The following is a 20316-nucleotide window of genomic DNA, read 5'->3' on the forward strand; positions in this document are numbered from 1 at the left end:
GGCTGCAGGGGTCTCCAGGGACCTGCTGTGATTATGGCTGTATGGGGTGGTGGGGGAGGCTGCAGGGGTCTCCAGGGACCTGCTGTGATTATGGCTGTATGGGGTGGTGGGGGAGGCTGCAGGGGTCTCCAGGGACCTGCTGTGATTATGGCTGTATGGGGTGGTGGGGGAGGCTGCAGGGGTCTCCAGGGACCTGTTGTGATATGGCTGTATGAGGCGGGAGGCTACAGGGGTCTCCGGGGATCTGCTGTGATTATGGCTGTATGGAGAGGGGAGACTACAGGGGTCTCCGGGGACCTGCTGTGATTATGGCTGTAGGGGGTGGGGGGAGGCCACAGGGGTCTCCGGGGACCTGTTGTGATCTGGCTGCATGGTGGGGGGTGCAGTGGTTCCAGGGACCTGCTGTGATTATGTCTGTATGGGGCAGGGAGGCTGCAGGGGTCTCCCGGGACCTGCACTGGCGGTAGTGTCCAACCTGTGCCCCCAGCAAGGCAAGCTGGGGAGGGAGAGGGGAGCTGGGTGGCCCAGGGCTCCTGTGCTTGGAGTGAGGAGGTTGGGACTCTGCAGAGGGCCTGAGGGGCAGGAACAGGAAGATTCCCTCCTCAGTTTCTCCACCTGACGGCCCCCCGCAGTGCCCTCCTCAGCCTCACCTTGTTCTGCCCAGGGGATTGGCCGTGGACCATGAGGTTTGGAACAGAAAGCCTGCCCCTGGTTTCACACTCGGCAAGTTCCTTCTCCTGTAGGAGCCCCTGATCCACAGCTTCTGTGTCTGTGGGGTGGGGGTGGCAGTTGTGGCCCCATCTGCTTCCCAGGACAGTTACGGCTCTAAGGTGCGGTCATGGCTGTGGGGATGCTTGCCAACACACTGCCCGGGGTGTGGCATCAGCCTTCCCTTTGCCCTTAGGATGATGTCCTGAGTCTCTGTTCATCCATTGACCTGCGTCTGCACAGGACACCTGGGTGGGGCCGTGGGGACACCAGGATGAGTGGCCATGTGTGTGCCTGCAAAGGGTGGTGTCCTCATGAGGTAGAAGGCCTGGGAGCTGGCTGGAAGTAGGCTGCTGGGCCCCATTGCAGGGGGGACTGTGCCATGATGCGGCTTGCAGGGGCCCCGGGGGAGCGGGGCTGGCTCTGCTCACGCCCACATGGCCTGGGCCCCATGTGGAATCTGAGCCAGAGACGTAGTGACGCCCTAAGTCCTGCCAGCCTTTCTAACGTCTTCCCTCCTTGTCTCCCACAAGGCCACAGAGCTACAGGATGAAGTATTGAAGCTGAAATTGGGATTAACCTTGAACAAAGACCGTCGATGGGCGGCCCTCACTGGAAACCTTTCTCTTGGCCTGCCAGCGGCACAGCCTCAAAATACATTTTTTAACACAAAATATGAAGAATCAGGAAATGTTCGCAGACACCAGTGACACCAGGTGGCTGGACTGATGGAGACGTCTTCAGACAGGAGCCGCTCAGTCTTCTTTCCCGGGCGTCGCCTCCTGTGTGGTGGCCGGAAGAGCCCAGGTTCAGTGTTACCCTTAGGGCTGATTTCACGCAGCCTGTTGTTTTCCTTAGACAGGTCCACGTTCCTCTCCTGAGGCTGTGGAAGATTTCAGCCGTACTAAAAGAAAGGACACTGTGAGCATGTGGTCTCGCCTTCCCTTCTTTCTGCAGGTTCCTGCCAAGCCACGTGGCAGAATGCTCATGCTCAGGCACCTGCCTCTCTCCTGTCCTGGAGCCCTTGTTACAAAAGTACTCGCAGCTTACAGCTTTCATTCACTTATTTGAGGGTAGGAGAGGATACCAGGTCACCCGATTCCCGCCAAGCCGGAAGTCCCTGCAGCACCACCTTTGGCTAGGAGGGAGGGGTGACAGCCAAAAAGGGCTTCGGAAGAGTGGTTACCCTGCTCCCTGCCCAGCGACAGGCCTTCCTTTCCCCTGCTCCCTGCCCGGCTACAGGGTCCTCCTTTCAGCCTTGACCCCCTCCTGGTTGCTACCAGTCAGCCTCCCCAGGGACACAGCGGGGTCCACAGACCTCCCCATCATAGATCAGCCTTATTTCACGCTGTCTGCCCAGGCTGTGGAGATTCTGTGTGACTTCGTCTCTTGTGCTGAGTGTTTGATTGGATCTTGAAAACATCTTTGGTTTGATTTCTGTAACAGAGGTGAGACTATTCAGACTTTGTTTCTTTTTGTGTTAATTTTGGCAAATATGGTTTTCAGTGAGTTTCCTCATTTCATCCAAGTTGTGCAATGTATCAGCATAAAGTTCCTCTTATTTTCAGTATCTTTAGGATCTGTAATAATGTCCCCTCTTTTATTCTTGACCTGGTGTTCTTCATCATTCTTACTATGGATTTATCAATTTTGTCCCTCTTTTCCAGAAGCCCCAGGTTTTGGCTTCACTGGATTTGCTGTTTGTCTTCTGTCTCATGGGCCTCTGCGCCCTGCACTTCCTACTTTCCGAGAGTTTAACTGGTGCTTGGAGAGAAATGCATCACTTCCAAACCCACGTATTAGAGAAGAAGGAGGGTGTGAAATTGATCATCTAAGGTTTCCATTCAGGAAGCTAGAAAGGTGTCAGTGACCTGTTGCGGCCCAGCAGCTGGAGCAGCAGACGTTTGCCATTTCTCACGCCTGAGGGCAGGAGTCGGAGCAGCTCAGCCAGAGTTGGTGGTAAGGGTCTCCCTTGAAGGTTTAACTGGGCTTGGGGCTCAGCTTCCAAGGTGCTCTCCTGGTTGTTGATCAGAGCGTGTCCGTTGTGATCACCGTCCTTTGAAACTGTGAAGCCTTGCCCGGTGGCCTGCCGCAGGATATGTTTTGGTAGATGTAGGCTGTGCACTTGAGAAGAATGTATTTTGGGTTGTTGGGTACATTGTTTTGTGTGTGTCAGGCGACACTGACTAATCCTGTTGCTCAAAGCTCCTGTACCCTGACTGACTGACTTGTTTAAGCCTGGTTTCTCAGTTACTGAGAGAGGCCTGTGAACAGTTCTAGCTATGATCATGAACATGTATTTTTTTCTTAGTTATGTCAGTTTCTGCTGTATGTATTTTGGGGCTATTTTGTCAGATGCCTACAAATTTAGGATTGTTTTACCTTCCTGTTGAACTGACCTTGTCATTATTATGAACTATTTCTCTTCGCCTCTCCTTTTCACTTCTTGCCTTCATGTGGATTTTGTCTGATACTAATCCAGGCACACCACTGCTGTTTTGGTCAGCGTTTTCATAATGCATCTTCTTCCATCCTTCTACTGTCAGCCTCTCTGTGTCTTTATACTGGATTTAAAGTGCACCCTATCTCTACATCATACACTCGGGACTCCTTTTCTTTCTCTAGCTGCCAGTTCTGTCTTTCAGTTACAGTGTTGGGCCCTCACATTTAAGGTGAGTGTGCGTACAGCGGATTCCATGCCCATCTCATGTTTTTATTCCTTTATTCTTCTTTTGCTGCTTTCCGATAGTGATCAATTTTTTTATTTATATCTCTTCTATTAGAGTTTTAGTAATATCTTTTAATATTATTCTCTTGGGTGTTGCCTTAGAGATTTGGTACGTGCCCTTGAGTTCATTAGCATTTCCTGAATGAGCCAATGACCCTGAGAAGGTCCCTCCCATCTGCCAGTTCCCTGCCCTTGATGCTGTTGCTCTCGTCTGCCTCCCTTCCACAGATAAGCATGCAAGACACAGGTACCGTGTGCCCCAACGGTGTCTTGACGTGTTGTTACTAGACATCAGTGTCTGCTTCACTTTACCCATCCTGATGCTCTTCCCTCCTGCACCCTCATGCCCCAATGAGGGCTGATTTTCATTTAGCTAATAACTTTTTTTAAGTATTTCTTTGTATCATGGTTATGCTTTGACTGGCCGTAAGTTCTCTCAGCTTTTGTTTTTCTGAAAATAAATTTAGTTCGCCTTTATTCTGCGCAGGACAGAATTCTAGTGGACGATTTTTGCCATCCCCAGAACTTTAAAGATGGGCTCCACTGTCTTCTGGCTCCCATGAGTTTTGTTAAAAATTCAGTGTTTGTTGTTATTTGTTGCTCCTTTGAAGGTAATGTGTCTTTTTTCTTTGTCTTAAAATTTTTTCTCCTTATCTTTGGTTTTCTGCAGTCTGTGCTGTGCCTGGATGTGATTTCCTTTTTACTTATTTTTCTTGGAATATGTAGAACTCAAATCTGGGAGTTAGTGTCTTTCATCAGTTTTGGAAAATTCTTAGCCATTTTTTTTGACTATTTTTTCCCCTGTTCTCCCTCTTCTCCCTGAGACTTCAGTTTTGTGTGTGTGTGTGCGCGTGCGTGCATATGCATGAGTGTGTGTGCGCGCGTGCGTGCATATGCATGAGTGTGTGTGCACGTGTGTGTGCATGTGTGTGCGTGTGTATATGTGCATGTGTGTGTGTGGCTGTGACCTGCACGTCTCTTCTGTCATGTGTTCTATTTTTCATTCCTCTCTACATCAGGCTAGATGCCTCGTGTCTACATGGTTTTAGATTTACGAATCCTGTCTTCTGTTGTGTCCCACAGAAAAACCCATGAGGTTTTTTAACATTAAAAACAGCAGCTTTATGATAGAGAAAAAAACACGAACACAGATGATTGTACCATCGCACTCAGAAGAAACATCCCAGGCCCTGAGCAACATGTCTTTCCTCGGCCGAGTCAGGCTTCCTGGTGAGCCTCAGGGAGTGCGTGGTGTCAGATCCCATCCTGCTCTTCTCCAGCATTTCCTCTCACTCTGTGTTCTTGGGGAGTGTGTGGTCTCAGATCCCATCCTGTTCCTCTCCAGAGTTTCCTCTCACCTCCGTGTTCTCGGGGAGTGCGTGGTCTCGGATCCCATCCTGCTCCTCTCCAGCATTTCCTCTCACCTCCGTGTTCTTGGGGAGTACGTGGTCTCAGATCCCATCCTGTTCCTCTGCAGAGTTTCCTCTCACCTCCATGTTCTTGGGGAGTGCATGGTGTCAGATCCCATCCTGCTCATCTCCAGCATTTCCTCCCACTCCATGTTCTCGGGGAGTGTGTGGTCTCGGATCCCATCCTGCTCCTCTCCAGCATTTCCTCTCACCTCCGTGTTCTCGGGGAGTGCGTGGTGTCAGATCCCATCCTGCTCATCTCCAGCATTTCCTCTCACTCCATGTTCTTGGGGAGTGCATGGTCTCAGATCCCATCCTGCTCCTCTCCAGAGTTTCCTCTCACTCCGTGTCTCGTTCTCGTCTCTGCCAGAATTCCACATCTGCTCGTGCATGCCATCCACCTTTTCCACTAGATCCTTTTACATCATCATTATAATGATTTCTTTTAAATAAGTGTTTTCTTTCAGTTTTAAATTTCAGATGTTGTGTTTTTCAGATCTAAGGTCTCTGGTAATTTTTTGTGGATGCTGATTCTCTGTTGAAATTCTCCATCTTTTCATTTCCTTTATATCTCTTTTCTTCTTTTTTTCTATAACATATTACATTTTTCTAATAAGTTTTTAGTGAGTGCCCAGCATTGTGTAAGTTGACCCTTGAACAAGAGTTTGAATTATAAGGGTCCACTTATAAGTGGATTTTTAAAAACAAATATATTGCAAAAAATTTTGGAAATTTGCAACAATTTGAAAAAATTTGCAGATGAACCACACAGCCTAGAAATATCTAAAAAAAGAAAAAAGAAAAGGGTATGTCATGAATGCATAAAATATACAGACCATACATGGACCATTCACAGTAGAGAGAAATGTCGCTGTAAAGATGCAGCATTGGCCGGGCGCAGTGGCTCATGCCTGTAATCCCAGCACTTTGGGAGGCCGAGGTGGGCAGATCACCTGAGGTCAGGAGTTCAAGACCAGCCTGGCCAACATGGAGAAACCCCGTGACTACTAAAAATACAAAATTAGCCAGGCATGGTGGCGCATGCCTGTAATTCCAGCTACTCGGGAGGCTGAGGCAGGAGAATCGCTTGAACCCAGAAGGCAGAGTTTGCGGTGAGCCAAGATCGCACCATTGCACTCCAGCCTGGGCAACGAGAGCAAAACTCTGTCTCAAAAAAAAATGCAGCATTAAATTATAACTGCATGAAATTAACTGCAGTCCACAGTGTGCTGCTGGAATAATTACAAAGCCATCTCCTGTTGCTATTGCAGTGAGCGCAAGCATTCAAGGATCCACTTAAAACATCATGTGGTGCTAATCTCTGCACGAGCAGTTCATGTCTTCAGTACATTGTGTATCACAGTAAAAAGTGATCTATTTTAACTGGACACGGTGGCACACACCTGCAGTCCCAGCTGCTCGGGAGGCTGAGGCAGGAGGATCCCTTGAGCCCAGGAGGTTGAGGCTGCAGTGAGCTGTGATTGCACCACTGCACTGCAGCCTGGGCAACAGAGTGAGACCCCAACTTGAAAAAAAGGGGACATCTGGATGTTCTTGTGTATTTTTCATGTTTAGTGCAATACTGTAAACCTTGAAGAACACTTTGGGACCCATAGAGTGCCACCAGTCATGCTGAAGAGCTCCTGAGAAGCAGAGAAAAGTCATGACATTTCAAGAAAAAGTTGAATTTCTTGATATGTTCCATAGATTGAAGTTTACAGCTGCGGTTGCCTACCAATTCAAGATAAATGAATCCAACATTAAAGACCATAGTAAAAAAATAAGGAATTTTGTGAGCAGGCCCAAAAGCCTTAACACTTTCTGTGAAATACCTTTTTATCTTGTATTGGGAATGCAGCTTTTATGTGGGTATAGGATTGCTGTGTGTGATGGTTCATATTAAATGTCAACTTGATTAGATTGAAGAATGTAAGGTATTGTTTCTGGGTGTTGCCAGAAGAGATTAACATTTGAGTCAGTGGACTGGGAGAAGACCCACCACAGTGTGGGCAGGCACCATCCAATCGGCTGCCAGCATGGCTGGAAAAAGCAGGCAGAAGAAGGTGGCTGAAGCTGACTGGCTGAGTCTTCTGGCCTTTATCTCTCTTCCATGCTGGATGCTTCCTGCCCTTGAACATCAGACTCCAAGTTCTTTGGCTTTTGGAGTCTTGGACTTACACCGGTGTTTTGCCAGGGGCTCTCGGGCCTTCGGCCACAGACTAAAGGCTGCACTGTTGGCTTCCCTCCTTTAGAGGTTTGGGGACTCAGACTGAGCTACTACTGGCTTCCTTGCCCCTCAGTTTGCAGACAGCCTATTGTGGGACTTCACTCTGTGATCCTGTGCCTCAGTTCTCCTTAATAAACTCCATTTCATATGTATATATATCCTATTCTGTCCTTCTAGAGAACACTTACTAATACACTGAGGAAGGTGTACCTGTAGACTCTTCAAATAAAAGGAAAGGGAAGGAACTGAAGCTGGAGAATCTAATCCCAGCAAAGGATGGTTTGATAATTTTAGAAAGAGGCTTGGCTGGAAAAATGTCAAGATAACAGGAGAAGCAGCTTCTGTCGGCCAAGGGGCAGCAGACAAGTTCCTGGATATGGAAACCATGAAGAAAGTCACTGAGGAGAAAGAGGAGAAAGGATGTCTGCCTGAACAGGTTTTTAATGCAGACATAAGTCCCCTATTCTGAAAAAAAAAAAAAAAAAAGCCACAGGCATGAATTAGGAAGACAAGCAAGTACCAGAATTTAGGGCAGGAGGGGAGAGGCCAGCCCTGCTGTTCTGTGCAAACACAGTCAGATTATGATCAGGACTGCCCTTATCTAGAAAGCTGCTAACCCCTGAGCTTAAAGGGAAAAGAAAAACACCAGCTTCTCCTTGGTTGTACAAGAAGGCTGGACAAGAGCCTCTTTTCTGGGTTGATTTCATCAATGCTTTGTCCCTGAAATCAGGAAGTACCTTGCTTCCTGTAAGTGACAGCCTTTTAAAGTTCTGGTATTGGACAATGCCTCTTGGCCACCCAGAACCCTGTGAGTTCAACACTGAAGGTGTCAAAGGAGCCCACTTGCCCCCAAACACGTCTCCAACGCAGCCTCTGGCCCAGAGGCCGCAGGGACCTGGAAGCCTCATTGCGTGCGGCACCGTGCGGACAGGAGTGTCAGTGCTGGCAAAGAGAACTTCAGGGGGGAACACCGTGAAAGGCTGAGGGATTACACAGTAGACATGTCGTCATGGTTGGCGACAAGGCTGGGAAAGCCACGAAGCCTGAAACAGCACATTCTTGCTGGGGGAAACCGTGTCCAGATGCTGTGCACGACTTCCCAGCATTGATGACAGCCAATCACGGAAATGATGGAAAAGGAATGGAATCCTGTCTCTTGCCACCACCTGGATGGAACGGAGGCCAATTATGTACGTGCAGTAAGCCAGGCACAGAAAAACAAGCATCGCTTGTTCTCACTCATGGGGGCTAAAAAAGTGGATCTCATGAAGATAGCAGACTGGTGGTGACCAGAGGCCAGGAAGCAGGGGAAGTGGGGGGTGCAGGGGGTGACTAATGAGTGGAAATGCACAGTGAGATGGAGGAAATAAGACCTGGCGTTCAACAGACCAATAGGGTGACTACCTAACGTTAGTCAATTGCACATTTCGACATAGCTAGAAGAGAATCATTCAATGTTCCTAGCAGAAACAGAAGGAATATTTAGGGTGATGGGCATCCCAGTTACCCTTACTTGATCTTCACATGTTATACGAGTGTATCACATTATCACATGTACCCCCAAAATAGGTACATTTATTACATATCAATTAAAGAAATTGTGGAGATAGCAAAAAAAATGAGGGTGAAGAGTTTCCACATACAGGCCTTGGAGAAATTCAAGAGCTAATAGACGCTGCACCAGAGCAATGAACAGAAGAGACTGAGGGAGATGAGTGTTTCCAAACCAGGTGATGAGGAGGAGGAAGACATAGAGGAGGCAGTGCTGGGAAAGAAGTTGACCCGGGACCCTGGCAGGAGCATTCCTGTCATTCAAGCTGCCTTTGCCGTCTTTCAGGACACGGGCCCTTCTATGATGCAGGCATGGAAACTAAAGCCAGCGCTGGAAGGAGGATTGTGACCGCACAGAAAGTTTAGAGAAATGAAAGAGCAACGTCAGGCAGAAATTACATATATGTCCGTCACGTTACACCCAGTGCACCTGCCTCTCCTGCCTCCCCTGCCTCCTCCCCCACTTTTGCCTCTGCCACCCCTGAGACTGCAGGACCAGCTCCTCCTCCTCCTCCGTCCACTCAACCTGAAGAGGAGGAGGACAAAGGCCTTTATGAGGATCCACTTCCACTTAATGAGTAGTAAATAGATTTTCTCTTCCTGATAATTTTTTTTTCTGTCTTACTGTAAGACTACAGTATATAACATACAAAATATGCGCTAATTGAACGTTAGTGTTACCGGGAAGGCTTCCTTCCCATCAATGGTAGCCTATTAGTAGTGACATTTTGGGGAAGTCCGAAGCAATATGTGGATTTTCGCTGCGTGGAGCATCAGCGCGCCGTAAACCCCACGGTGTTCAAGGGTCAACTCTGTAAACAAACCACAGAGACTAAGGACAATGCCGGCTTCCCTGAGAGGACTGGCCCTTTCCTCTGTGAAGCACATAAATGGGTACAGGTTTGATCACCTCCGTTCCGGCAGGGCTTGTGCTGGGTGGAGCCTGGGTCGCAGCTTCAGTTACTCCTGGCCGGCCTCTGCTTTTGGCAGGCTGGTGGGTGAGACCTGTCCTGGGCTTGCTGCGAACCCCAGATTTCATCCTCTCTCCAGAACAGCCCCTCAGCTTCCTGTGCTGGTACCAGACCCTGAAAATGGTCTGGGGGACCAGCCATGCCTCTGATGCCCTGGACCCTGCCCCAGGGCCTCCAGCAGCCCTGCTTCCTGTCTGTGACGCCCTGGGCCTCAGCCTGGGCAGGCTGGGATGCAGCAGCTCCAGTGCCCCTCAAGGCCCTCCAAGGCTGCCTCTGGCTCGCAGCCCCGCACGCCCCCTGTGACTCCTGCGTCTCCTGTGACTGCTGCATCTGGCCTTCCCCTGTGGCTACAAGAGCAGGAGGTCATCGCTCACCTGGCCCAGAAGTCGCACTTCATTCACTGCCATCTTTTTAACAGAATCACTCTGCTTTAATTATGCTTCTTAAAACAGTGTACAGGAAAAACTCCAAGCCTGTTAGGCTGTGTTAAAAAATACAGCTAACAGAAAATTCCAGGTTATTCACATGTAATGTGATAACCACACACTTGCTTGCATTCCCTCCATCTCTGTTTTGATCAAGTCTCTTCATTCCATTGTTCTTGGGAACCTGCAGTCCCTCTATGCTCTTCCATTCCCCCACTTTCTCTCATATCAGACAGATAGTTCTCTATTAATTTTTGAAAACTGGGCTTTCTCTTCCCTTCCTTTTCTTCTCCCCTGCCTCGGCAGAGGCCTTTAGAAGTCCTGATGTCCCGTTTCTCTCCACCCTGTCTCAGTTATCTGTTGCTGTGACATACCACTTAGTGGTTGAAAACAGCAGCCTCCCCCTGATCTCAGAATGCTTTGTGTTGACCGGGCTCAGCAGGGCGGCTCTCCTGTCCTCGGGCTGTCCGCGGGGGCACCAGCGATCTGATGGCCGGGCTGAGCTGAGACGTGCGGGACAGCACCCTCACACACCTGGCTCTCTGGCCAGGTGGCCTGGAAGGTTGGTCTCAGATGGGATGCTGGGATCACTGGAACTACCTTTCTCAGGATGTCGCTGGCTCCCATGGTCCCTCCTTGGGGTCTCTAGCACGGTGCCTGGCCTTCCTCCATGGAGGCTCAGGGCTCTAAAAGTGCAGAGTGGGAGTGTTCAGGCCTTCCAAAGGCTTGGGCCTATCCTGGCCTGCCCCAGTTCCTCTGTATTCTCCTGGGGAAGGTGAGTCCCAGGGCAGCCCAGGTCTCTGTAGAATGACAGGCAGCAACCACAGCCTGCCTCCTGCCCTGTGCCTGGATGCTGTGAGTTGTCCTGGGCTGGATCCGGAAGTGCTGAGTCTCGTCCTTGTCTCTCTGAGTCGATGTTATTGTTCTGTCTTCCGGCTCCCAGACTTGTGGAGGCACAGCCCGGGTCAGCAGGATTCTGTCTCCTGTAGAGGCATCTCCTGTCTGTCTGGAGGCCATGGGATACTCACCAGCCTTTGAGTTCAGGTCTTTCTCTTCAGCTACACCGGGACGTCAGGAGCCCCTGGGCTGTGGGTGCAGCTCTTTCTCCATTTCAGGAAAGCTGTTTGCTTCTCTTCTTTCAAAAATAGCGGCCTCTCTTCCACCTGCTCCCTCTGTCATTCAGGGGCCCCTTTGATGGATTGTTCAGCTCTGGCTGTGTCCCCGAGCCACACTCTTTTCATTTCCTTCCTTTTGCTCAGTGTTTGTGGACTTTTTTCTACTTCCTCTTCCACGCTTTTCCTTTGGATGCCAACATTCGCATCCTCTCTGTCGGTTCATTTGCTGATGTGTCCTTGGAAAACCCTTTATTTCTTGGCTCTAGAAGTCTCGTGTGGGGTGTGCCGTGCTGGGGTCCCCTTGGGCCCTGGCTGGCGCTACTGGTGCCATCTCTCTGGCATGGGTCTGTCTGACTAAAGTAGCCTTCCCTCGGGAACTGGCGCCTTTAGGTGGGAGGCGATTCTTTGGTGGCTCATTGGGTCAGGCATGGCTTGGGTCAGGCCTGGCTACCAGCCACAGGTGGTGCGTCAGGGCCCTCCTTGCTCTCTGGCCAGTGCTGCAGACATCGCCCCCCAGGGCAACACGTGCACAAGCACCACTCCATGTCCTGGCATCTCCAGGATGGGGTGTGGGTGCCCGGAGCTGGCTCTTCGTGGGAGACAGGAAGAGTGAGGTGCACCCACCACGTGGTGCCACCTTGTCTGACTCTTGTCTGGGGGATTCCAATTGGGGTCCCCTGAGTCCTTTTGTTTTTATGAACCTGCCAAGATGCTGCCCACCTTTCACTTGAAGCCACCAATCACTGCTTTTGCTGTGACACAGGAGAAGTGCGCCCTGTGATGGCCTCAGGCCCTGGGCACAGCCCAGCCTTAACACTGCCATGGAATCAAAGTCCTGTGGGTCAAGGAGCTTTCATGACAAGGTGCTGCTGGACGGGCCCTGGGGAGAGGCTACATATTCCATGGGGAGGACCGAGCTCCTGGCAGAGGCAGCAGCTGGAAGGCAGGGTGGAGGCAGGGATGAGCCGGCCACTTGTCCTCCGGGAGGGCCCGCCGTGGGAATCCATGTCCTCCTGCCTGTCTTCCGGAGGCCACCTTCATGCCCTCATTTTCCACATCATCCTTCCCTTGGTCATCTGCCCTCTCTCACTCTCTAAACCCCGACCTCACTCTGTGAGAGGCCCCATTTCAAGGGGACCGGGAGAGCCTGTCTCCCGGATGGCAGTGGTGGGTAATTTCTGCTGGGCAGGGTAGAGGAGCTGGCACAGAGGCCACCACCCAGACCCCTGCTTGGAAGGTGCTTACAGGCTGGTGGGGGAACGGTGCTGGAGGCCCTGGCGCCCCCCCTCCACCCTGTGATTCAGCCCATCTCCTGAACATGGCCCTGCTCCTGATTGGGCCCTGCAGCCAGCAAGTCCCTGCTGCCTCTCTGGATCCTGTAACCTCTTGCAGATTTCAGGTGTCTGGGCAGGAGGTGCCCCTCTCCCTGGTGGATTTGGGGTATCTGGGCAGGAAGCCCCCACTCCCTGGTGGATTTGAGGTGTCTGGACAGGAGGCAACCCTCTCCCTGGTGGATTTGAGGTATCTGGGCCAGAGGCGCCCCTCTCCCTAGTGGATTTGGGGTGTCTGGGTAGGAAGCCCCCATTCCCTGGTGGATTTGAGATGTCTGGGCAGGAGGCCCCCCCTCCCTGGTGGATTTGGGGTATCTGGGTGGGAGGTGCCCCTCTCCCTGGTGAATTTGGGGTGTCTGGGTGGAAGGCGCCCCTCTCCCTGGTGGATTTGGGGTGTCTGGGTGGGAGGTGCCCCTCTCCCTGATAGATTTGGGGTATATGGGTGGGAGGTGCCCCTCTCCCTGGTGGATTTGGGGTGTCTGTGTGACAGGTATCCCTCTCTCTGGTGGATTTGGGGTGTCTGGGTGACAAGTGCCCCTCTCTGGTGGATTTGGGGTGTCTGGGTGGCATGTGCCCCTCTCCCTGGTGGATTTGGGGTGTCTGGGTGGCATGTGCCCCTCTCTCTGGTGGATTTGGGGTGTCTGGGTGACAGGAACCCCTCTATCTGGTGGATTTGGGGTGTCTGGGTGGGAGGTACCCCTCTATCTGGTGGATTTGGGGTGTCTGGGTGGGAGGTGCCTCTCTCCCTGGTGGATTTGGGGTGTCTGGGTGGGACGTTCCCCTCTCCCTGGTGGATTTGGGGTGTCTGGGTGGGACGTACCCCTCTCTCTGGTGGATTTGGGGTGTCTGGGTGGCAGGTACCCCTCTCTCTGGTGGATTTGGGGTGTCTGGGTGGCAGGTACCCCTCTCTCTGGTGGATTTGGGGTGTCTGGGTGGGAGGTACCTCTCTCCCTGGTGGATTTGGGGTGTCTGGGTGGGACGTACCCCTCTCCCTGGTGGATTTGGGGTGTCTGGGTGGGACGTACCCCTCTCTCTGGTGGATTTGGGGTGTCTGAGTGGGAGGTACCCCTCTATCTGGTGGATTTGGGGTGTCTGGGTGGGAGATACCCCTCTATCTGGTGGATTTGGGGTGTCTGGGTGGGACGTACCCCTCTCTCTGGTGGATTTGGGGTGTCTGGGTGGGAGGTACCCCTCTCTCTGGTGGATTTGGGGTGTCTGGGTGGCAGGTACCCCTCTATCTGGTGGATTTGCGGTCTCTGGGTGGTATCCCCCTCCCCTGGTGGATTTGGGATATCTGGGTGGGGTCCCCCTCCCCTGGTTCCTGCTCTGCTGTTCTCTTTGCCTCCCTTAGCTACTGAGTGAGTACCGTCTATGCTGACTTCCAGCTCAGGGCGTCGTGAGCTTCTGGGACTCTCATTTTTCTGCCCAGCTGCCTTGGGAAGGGAAAAGGGAGGCGAGAGCCCAGAGCCAGGCCTGAGAACCCCCAGGGGCAGGGACTGTGCTGCAGAAAGCAGATGGTCTGGGGTGGCCGCAGGCCCACGGCTTGGAGAGAGCAACCGCCGCAGCAGGGAGCCAGTGCGTGGGAGACGTGAATGTGGTTGGCGGACGCTGCCAGGGGGTCACAGGGTCACAGGCGGTGTCCCAGGAGTGCTGATGGGCGTCACCAGCCCTGGGGCCCCAGGACTCAGGCCCAGCCTCCCGTGAACCGAGTTCACCTGCAAGTATCGCCCCAAGGCCGGCGGGCTCATGCGGGGGCGGGGGGGTTCATGCGGGGGCGGGGGGCTCCTGCGGGGGCGGAGGCTAATGCGCGGGGGGCGGGGTTCATGCGAGGGCGAGGGGCTCATGCGGGGACGGGGGGCTCATGCGGGGGCGGGGGGCTCATGCACGGGCGGCGGGGCTCATGCGGGGGCGGCCGGGCTCATGCGGGGGCGGGGGGGCTCATTCGGGGGTGGGGGGCGCACCGCGGAGCCGCCTGCAGGGGCTGGGGGGCTCTCATTGAGGGAAGCAGCTGTCCAGCCCTGGAGGTCCCACGCCAGGCCATGGCAACAGGGTTGGCATTACAGGGCAACGTCTCAGGCTGCGAAAGCAATCGGCCAAAACTCCGGCCCTCCTGGCTCCCTCAGGGAAGCCTGGCTCATCTCCTGTGTGGATCCCTGAGTCCTGCACCCCAAGTGAGCCCAAAACAGGAGGGCCAAGCCTACAAACGTCCGTGGGCAGCCGGCCAGGGAAGGTGCCGTTCAGGCCCCATGCACTCAGTCCAGGTCTCAGGACACACAACGCAGAACCCGGCGTGGGCCCTGGGGCGTGAGGCGAGACGCGGAGTTCACGCGTGACCTCAAGGACACCCTGCCGGACTTCCCCAAGTGCTGGCCAGGCCTTGGGGGCAGCTGGGCTCAGGTCCCCCTTGTCACCATTGGAAGCTGGCCCTGCACCCACTACACTCACCAGCTCCTCCGTGGGGTCAGGAGGCCGGGGAGTGGAGAGGCTGGGGAGAGCCCTCAGGGCTGGAGCCCAGTGTGGGGGCAGCTCGCCATCCAGGGCTGGAGCTGTCAGGGTGCTGCCTGGCTGCTCCCTCCACCCGGGAAGGAATGAGGCCCTCCCAGCAAGCTCTGCTCCCCTCAGGCCCCAGGCTGCCCAGAGGCCCCCCAGTCAGCCTTTCTCAGCTAGAAGGTGTTCATTTCTGTGCACCTGGGAGAACGCAGACGACAGCCTTTCTCAGCTAGAAGGTGTTCATTTCTGTGCACCTGGGAGAACGCAGTCGACAGCCTCCAGCACCCTCCAGCCCTAGCCCAGGGGACCCTGCTCCTTCCTGCACCTCCTCCCTCAGGCATCCTGTGGAGGACAGCACGAACACTTGGCCTCTCCCGGCCACTGGAGGAGGGCAAGGACAAGAGCCCCGCAGCCCAGCCCAGCTGCACGCTGCCGCACCTGCTGACATGGCAGTGTCTCCCTAGACCCAGCACAGGGCTCTGCTCTCGGCTCTCCAGCCACACCTCAGAGAGCCCCACTCTGTCTGTGGGTCTGCCTGGGGTCTAAACCTCAGCTCAGGACAACCCTGAGGTCACGTGGACTCCGTGTCTGGCCCCACGCCCCAGGGCTCATGCCAGGTTCTGCATGTGGAGGGGTCGGGACAAATGCATAGCCACACTCACCAGGAGGAGAGTTTAAGGGGAGAGAGTTTGCAGGGAGGCCCCTGGACCAGCTGAGGGCCCAGCTATACAAGTATCATGAGAGTGGTGGTGGTGGTGGTGATGGTGGTGGTGATCATTGTGATGGCGGTGATGGTGATGATGCTGATAGTAGTGGTGATGGTAGGTATGATGATGGTGGTAATGGTGGTGGTGATAGTCATGGTGGTGATGGTGATGATGGTGATTGTGATGGTGATGGTGGTGGTGATGGTGGTGGTGATGGTGGTGGTGGTGGAGGTGGTGATGGTGATGGTGATGATGGTGGTGATGGTGATGGTGATGGTGGTGGTGGTGGTGGTGATGGTGGTGATGGTGATGGTGGTGGTGATGGTGGTGGTGATGGTGGTGATGGTGGTGATGGTGATGTGGGTGATGGTGGTGATGGTGATGGTGGTGATGGTGATGGTGGTGGTGATGGTGGTGGTGGTGGTGATGGTGGTGGTGGTGGTGGAGGTGGTGATGGTGATGATGGTGATGGTGGTGGTGGTGATGGTGGTGGTGATGGTGGTGATGGTGATGGTGGTGGTGATGGTGATGGTGGTGGTGGTGATGGTGGTGGTGATGGTGATGGTGGTGGTGGTGGTGATGGTGGTGGTGGTGGAGGTGGTGATGGTGATGATGGTGATGGTGGTGGTGATTGTGATGGTGATGGTGGTGATGGTGGTGATTGTGATGGTGATGGTGGTGATGGTGGTGGTGGTGATGGTGGTGATGGTGGTGGTGGAGGTGGTGATGGTGATGATGGTGATGGTGGTGATTGTGATGGTGATGGTGGTGATGGTGGTGGTGGTGGAGGTGGTGATGGTGATGGTGGTGATGGTGGTGATGGTGATGGTGGTGGTGATGGTGGTGGTGGTGGAGGTGGTGATGGTGATGATGGTGATGGTGGTGATTGTGATGGTGATTGTGATGGTGGTGATTGTGATGGTGATGGTGGTGGTGGTGGTGATGGTGGTGATGGTGGTGGTGGTGGAGGTGGTGATGGTGATGGTGGTGATGGTGGTGATGGTGATGGTGGTGGTGATGGTGGTGGTGGTGGAGGTGGTGATGGTGATGATGGTGATGGTGGTGATTGTGATGGTGATTGTGATGGTGGTGATTGTGATGGTGATGGTGGTGGTGGTGGTGGTGGTGATGATAGTGGTGATGGTGATGGTGGTGGTGATGGTGGTGGTGGTGATGGTGGTGATGGTGGTGGTGGTGGAGGTGGTGATGGTGATGGTGGTGATGGTGGTGATTGTGATGGTGATGGTGGTGATGGTGGTGGTGGTGGAGGTGGTGATGGTGATGGTGGTGATGGTGGTGGTGATGGTGGTGGTGGTGGAGGTGGTGATGGTGATGATGGTGATGGTGGTGATGGTGATGATGGTGATGGTGGTGATTGTGATGGTGATGGTGGTGATGGTGGTGGTGGTGGAGGTGGTGATGGTGATGGTGGTGATGGTGGTGATGGTGATGGTGGTGGTGATGGTGGTGGTGGTGGAGGTGGTGATGGTGATGATGGTGATGGTGGTGATTGTGATGGTGATGGTGATGGTGATTGTGATGGTGATGGTGGTGGTGGTGATGGTGATGGTGGTGGTGATGGTGATGGTGATGGTGGTGATGGTGGTGGTGATGGTGGTGATTGTGATGGTGATGGTGGTGGTGGTGGTGATGGTGATGGTGGTGGTGATGGTGGTGATGATGGAGGTGGTGATGGTGGTGATGATGGTGGTGGTGGTGGTACTAGTGATAATGGTGATGGTGGCGGTGGTAGTAGTGATGGGGGAGGTGGGATGGTAATGATCATGGTGATGATGGCTGTAGTGGTGATGGTGGAGGCTGTGGTGGTGATAGTGACAGTGGTGATAATAACAAAAGTGTTGATGGTGATGGCAGCTGACTCATGGAAGCTTTACTGGGGCTTGTGCTGTACTAAGTATCTCATTTAATATTAACTTATTTAATATTCAGTATGAGCCTACACGTTAGGTACCATCATATTTCCCACTTTACAGATGAGGACACTGAGGCACAAGGGAGGTGGCGGTCTCCCCAAGGTCACATGGCAGGACTCTAGCAGTTTGGCCTCAGAGTTTATGTGCCTGCTCAGCTCTCTGCACCACCTCCAGTGGAGTCTTGGCAGGTTCTGTTCCTAGCCAGTCCTTTGAGATACTGCCTCAGGGGATGTGACCCTATATCATCTTGATAACCCATGGGGCAGGGAGACAGCTCCAGAACAGACAAGACAAAGTTGGCCTTGTAGACCCACACTGCCCTCCAAGGGCTTCCAGACTGAGCAGAACAAAACAAACGCTGCCCAAAGATCTGTGGCCTGCTAGAAGGTCGAGGGTTCCCAGCTCAGCATCTGCAAAGATTGCCTTGAGCCCCTGCCTCAGACGACACGACAAGGGATAAGGAGTGTGTTCCCCAGGCTGGCCTCCCTGCCAGACACCTTGGAGGAGGCCTGGCATGCTCCTGCTCCCCACTCTGTCCAGGCTTCTTGAGTGATAAATGGTTGCTTACTGAAATCAGAGCAGGCCCTCTGTATTAAAGGCTTCGTCCTGTCTCCTGCCTTCCACAGTTGCTGTGGGCAAAAGGCTTGCCATGAGGCAACCTGGGTCCCAGCCTCAAGGCCCATTCCCGCCTTTGGCCTCTGGGCACCAGCTCTGGAGAAATCTGTGGTCTCTGACTCGTGGCTGTGGCCTTCCAGGCCTCCATCTTGACCTTCAGTCCACCTCCGGAGCACCTCACTATGCTGCATGAGACTTGCACACAGCCAGGCCCCAGTGAGCTCCAGGATCCACCTCAGGAGCACCTAACTATGCTGCATGAGACTTGCACACAGCCAGGCCCCGGTGAGCTCCAGGAAGGTCAAGCAAGCCCAGGTGTGTTGGGGGCTGGGGGATACCAGGTGATTCTGGGGCAGGCTGGACACAGGCCAGGCTGTGGCTGCACCTCAGTCATGGGGAGGCCCCTGTAAGCCTCATCTCGTGGAAGAGACCAACAAAGGCTGAGAACCTGCTCACCACTGTCCTTCCCAAATCTCACTGATCATGTAGTGCAGTAGGACAGTGCTGGGCAGGTCCAGGTCCAGCAGTCAGGAGGGCCCTCTGAGCTCAGACCTGGGGGAGCGACCCTGAAAGACAAGGGGCGGGCATGGAGCTGGTGATGCAAGTGAGCCAGGCTGCCGGGGAGAACAAATCCTGGAGCTCCTCCAAGGACCGCAGGGGAGGCAGACCCTGAGGGGAGGTGGCCTGTGGGGTTCCTGCCTTCCTCCCCTGCTGTCTCAGGGGACATAGAGGCCAGCCCCTGCTTCCTCCTCCAGCCACCTGTCCCTCCCTCAACTGTACCCCTTCAGGCCACCCATCCTGCCAACTGCTGGTCACCCACCCCCAGCCCCCGGGGAAGTTCTGGGCAGTCTCCTGTCCCCTCAGCTTGCCCCATCCGACTGGCTGGGCTGTCCCGAGCTGGGCATGTCCTAGGCCTTGCTGCGGCTGTGCCTACAGCCAGGGGACCAGAGGCTTTAAGACCTTTTGTTTGGATCAAGTCTCTTGAAGACAAAGTCTAAAAACCTCAGAGGTGTCTCTTCCCACTCTTGGCCTTTTTACCCCAGCCAGGGGCATACTGCCGAGGCTCCTCCAGCCCAGCCAGGCAGCTCAGGGTCCTCTCACTGTGGGCAGCGCCAGCCCCAGTACCCAGGGTGCCTCCCAGAACTGGGCAGACCTCACTGACTGGCATGAGCAGAGTGGCCCCTGGGGAGATGCTCAGAGTGGCAAGCCTAGGACAGTCTCCCAACCCCCAAATACAGGGTCAGACAGGAGGGGATACCTGGGCGGATGAGGTCCCCAAGGACATCTGCACTTTAATCGGGGACTCTGGAAACTCCCGTGGCCTCTTCTTCAACAAGCAGGTTGGAGCGGGGCGGGAAGCAAGCGGGAGCAGGTGCGGGGGCAGGGCTGCTGGGGGAGGCCCTCAACAGCCACCGTTTAAGTTGCAAAAATGGTCTCCCTGTCTGCAGATGGTCTTTTTTATACCTTACCTAGTGGAGAGCAGGTTTTAAAAACGGCTTCCAAGTTCACTTAAAAATACACAGTAAATAGCACAGGCCAGAGGGGAAGACGCAGAGGGAAGGCGGGCAGGGCAGAGGGACAGGAGGTGCCATGGGCCAGCCATGCTTCTCACTGCCCTCTTCCCCTCTCCAGCCAGAGCTGCCAGCTGCTGGGTGCATCTGTCTGGCCCTCTGTGCCCCGGAACCCTCTTCCCCTGTCCTGCCCGCCGCCACCCAGCCTTGGTTCCTTTCAAAGCCCAGCAAGTCCACAGGTGGGTCCCTCAGCACACCCCAAACTGTTCCTCCTGCTGGTGTGGGAAGTCACCAGGAGCCCCAGGCACACGCAGACACCTTGCAGAGGATCCTGCCCACCCCCACCCCCACCTGGTGGGGCCCTGGTGAATGCTGGTGCTCCCCTGACAGCTCCCCTGGACACTCTTTCTGGATCCCCCCACCCACACACAGCCCCCTGTGCATTAACCCCACCCCATGCTGGCCCCACCAGCCTGAATGCTGATTCGCCCTGGCAGTCCCCACTGCTCAGAAAGGGCAGTGCCCAGCAGGCCTCTCCAGCAGGCAGGAAGAAGAGCCAAGCAAGTGGGCAGCCTCAGGACGGCCGCTCAGCCC

General features: G+C 54.1%; 1 protein-coding gene across 4 annotated transcripts in view; it reads left to right on the forward strand.

The window, feature by feature from the left end:
• LRRC27 (leucine rich repeat containing 27) overlaps nt 1–7224 on the forward strand; it is a 53658-nt gene extending 46434 nt beyond the window's left edge. For 3 of the 4 annotated variants that reach the window (XM_054503347.2, XM_054503348.2, XM_054503346.2), the window contains exon 11: nt 1242–7224. In XM_054503347.2, the coding sequence (XP_054359322.1) occupies nt 1242–1418 (177 nt within the window). In that variant the 3' untranslated portion in view covers nt 1419–7224. The remainder of the gene's footprint in view (nt 1–1241) is intronic. The other variant, XM_063670414.1, reaches the window with a different exon arrangement.
• The last annotated feature ends 13092 nt before the right edge of the window (nt 7225–20316 follow it).

The sequence above is a fragment of the Pongo pygmaeus genome, chromosome 8 (genome assembly GCF_028885625.2).
Source record: "Pongo pygmaeus isolate AG05252 chromosome 8, NHGRI_mPonPyg2-v2.0_pri, whole genome shotgun sequence".
NCBI lineage: Eukaryota > Metazoa > Chordata > Mammalia > Primates > Hominidae > Pongo > Pongo pygmaeus.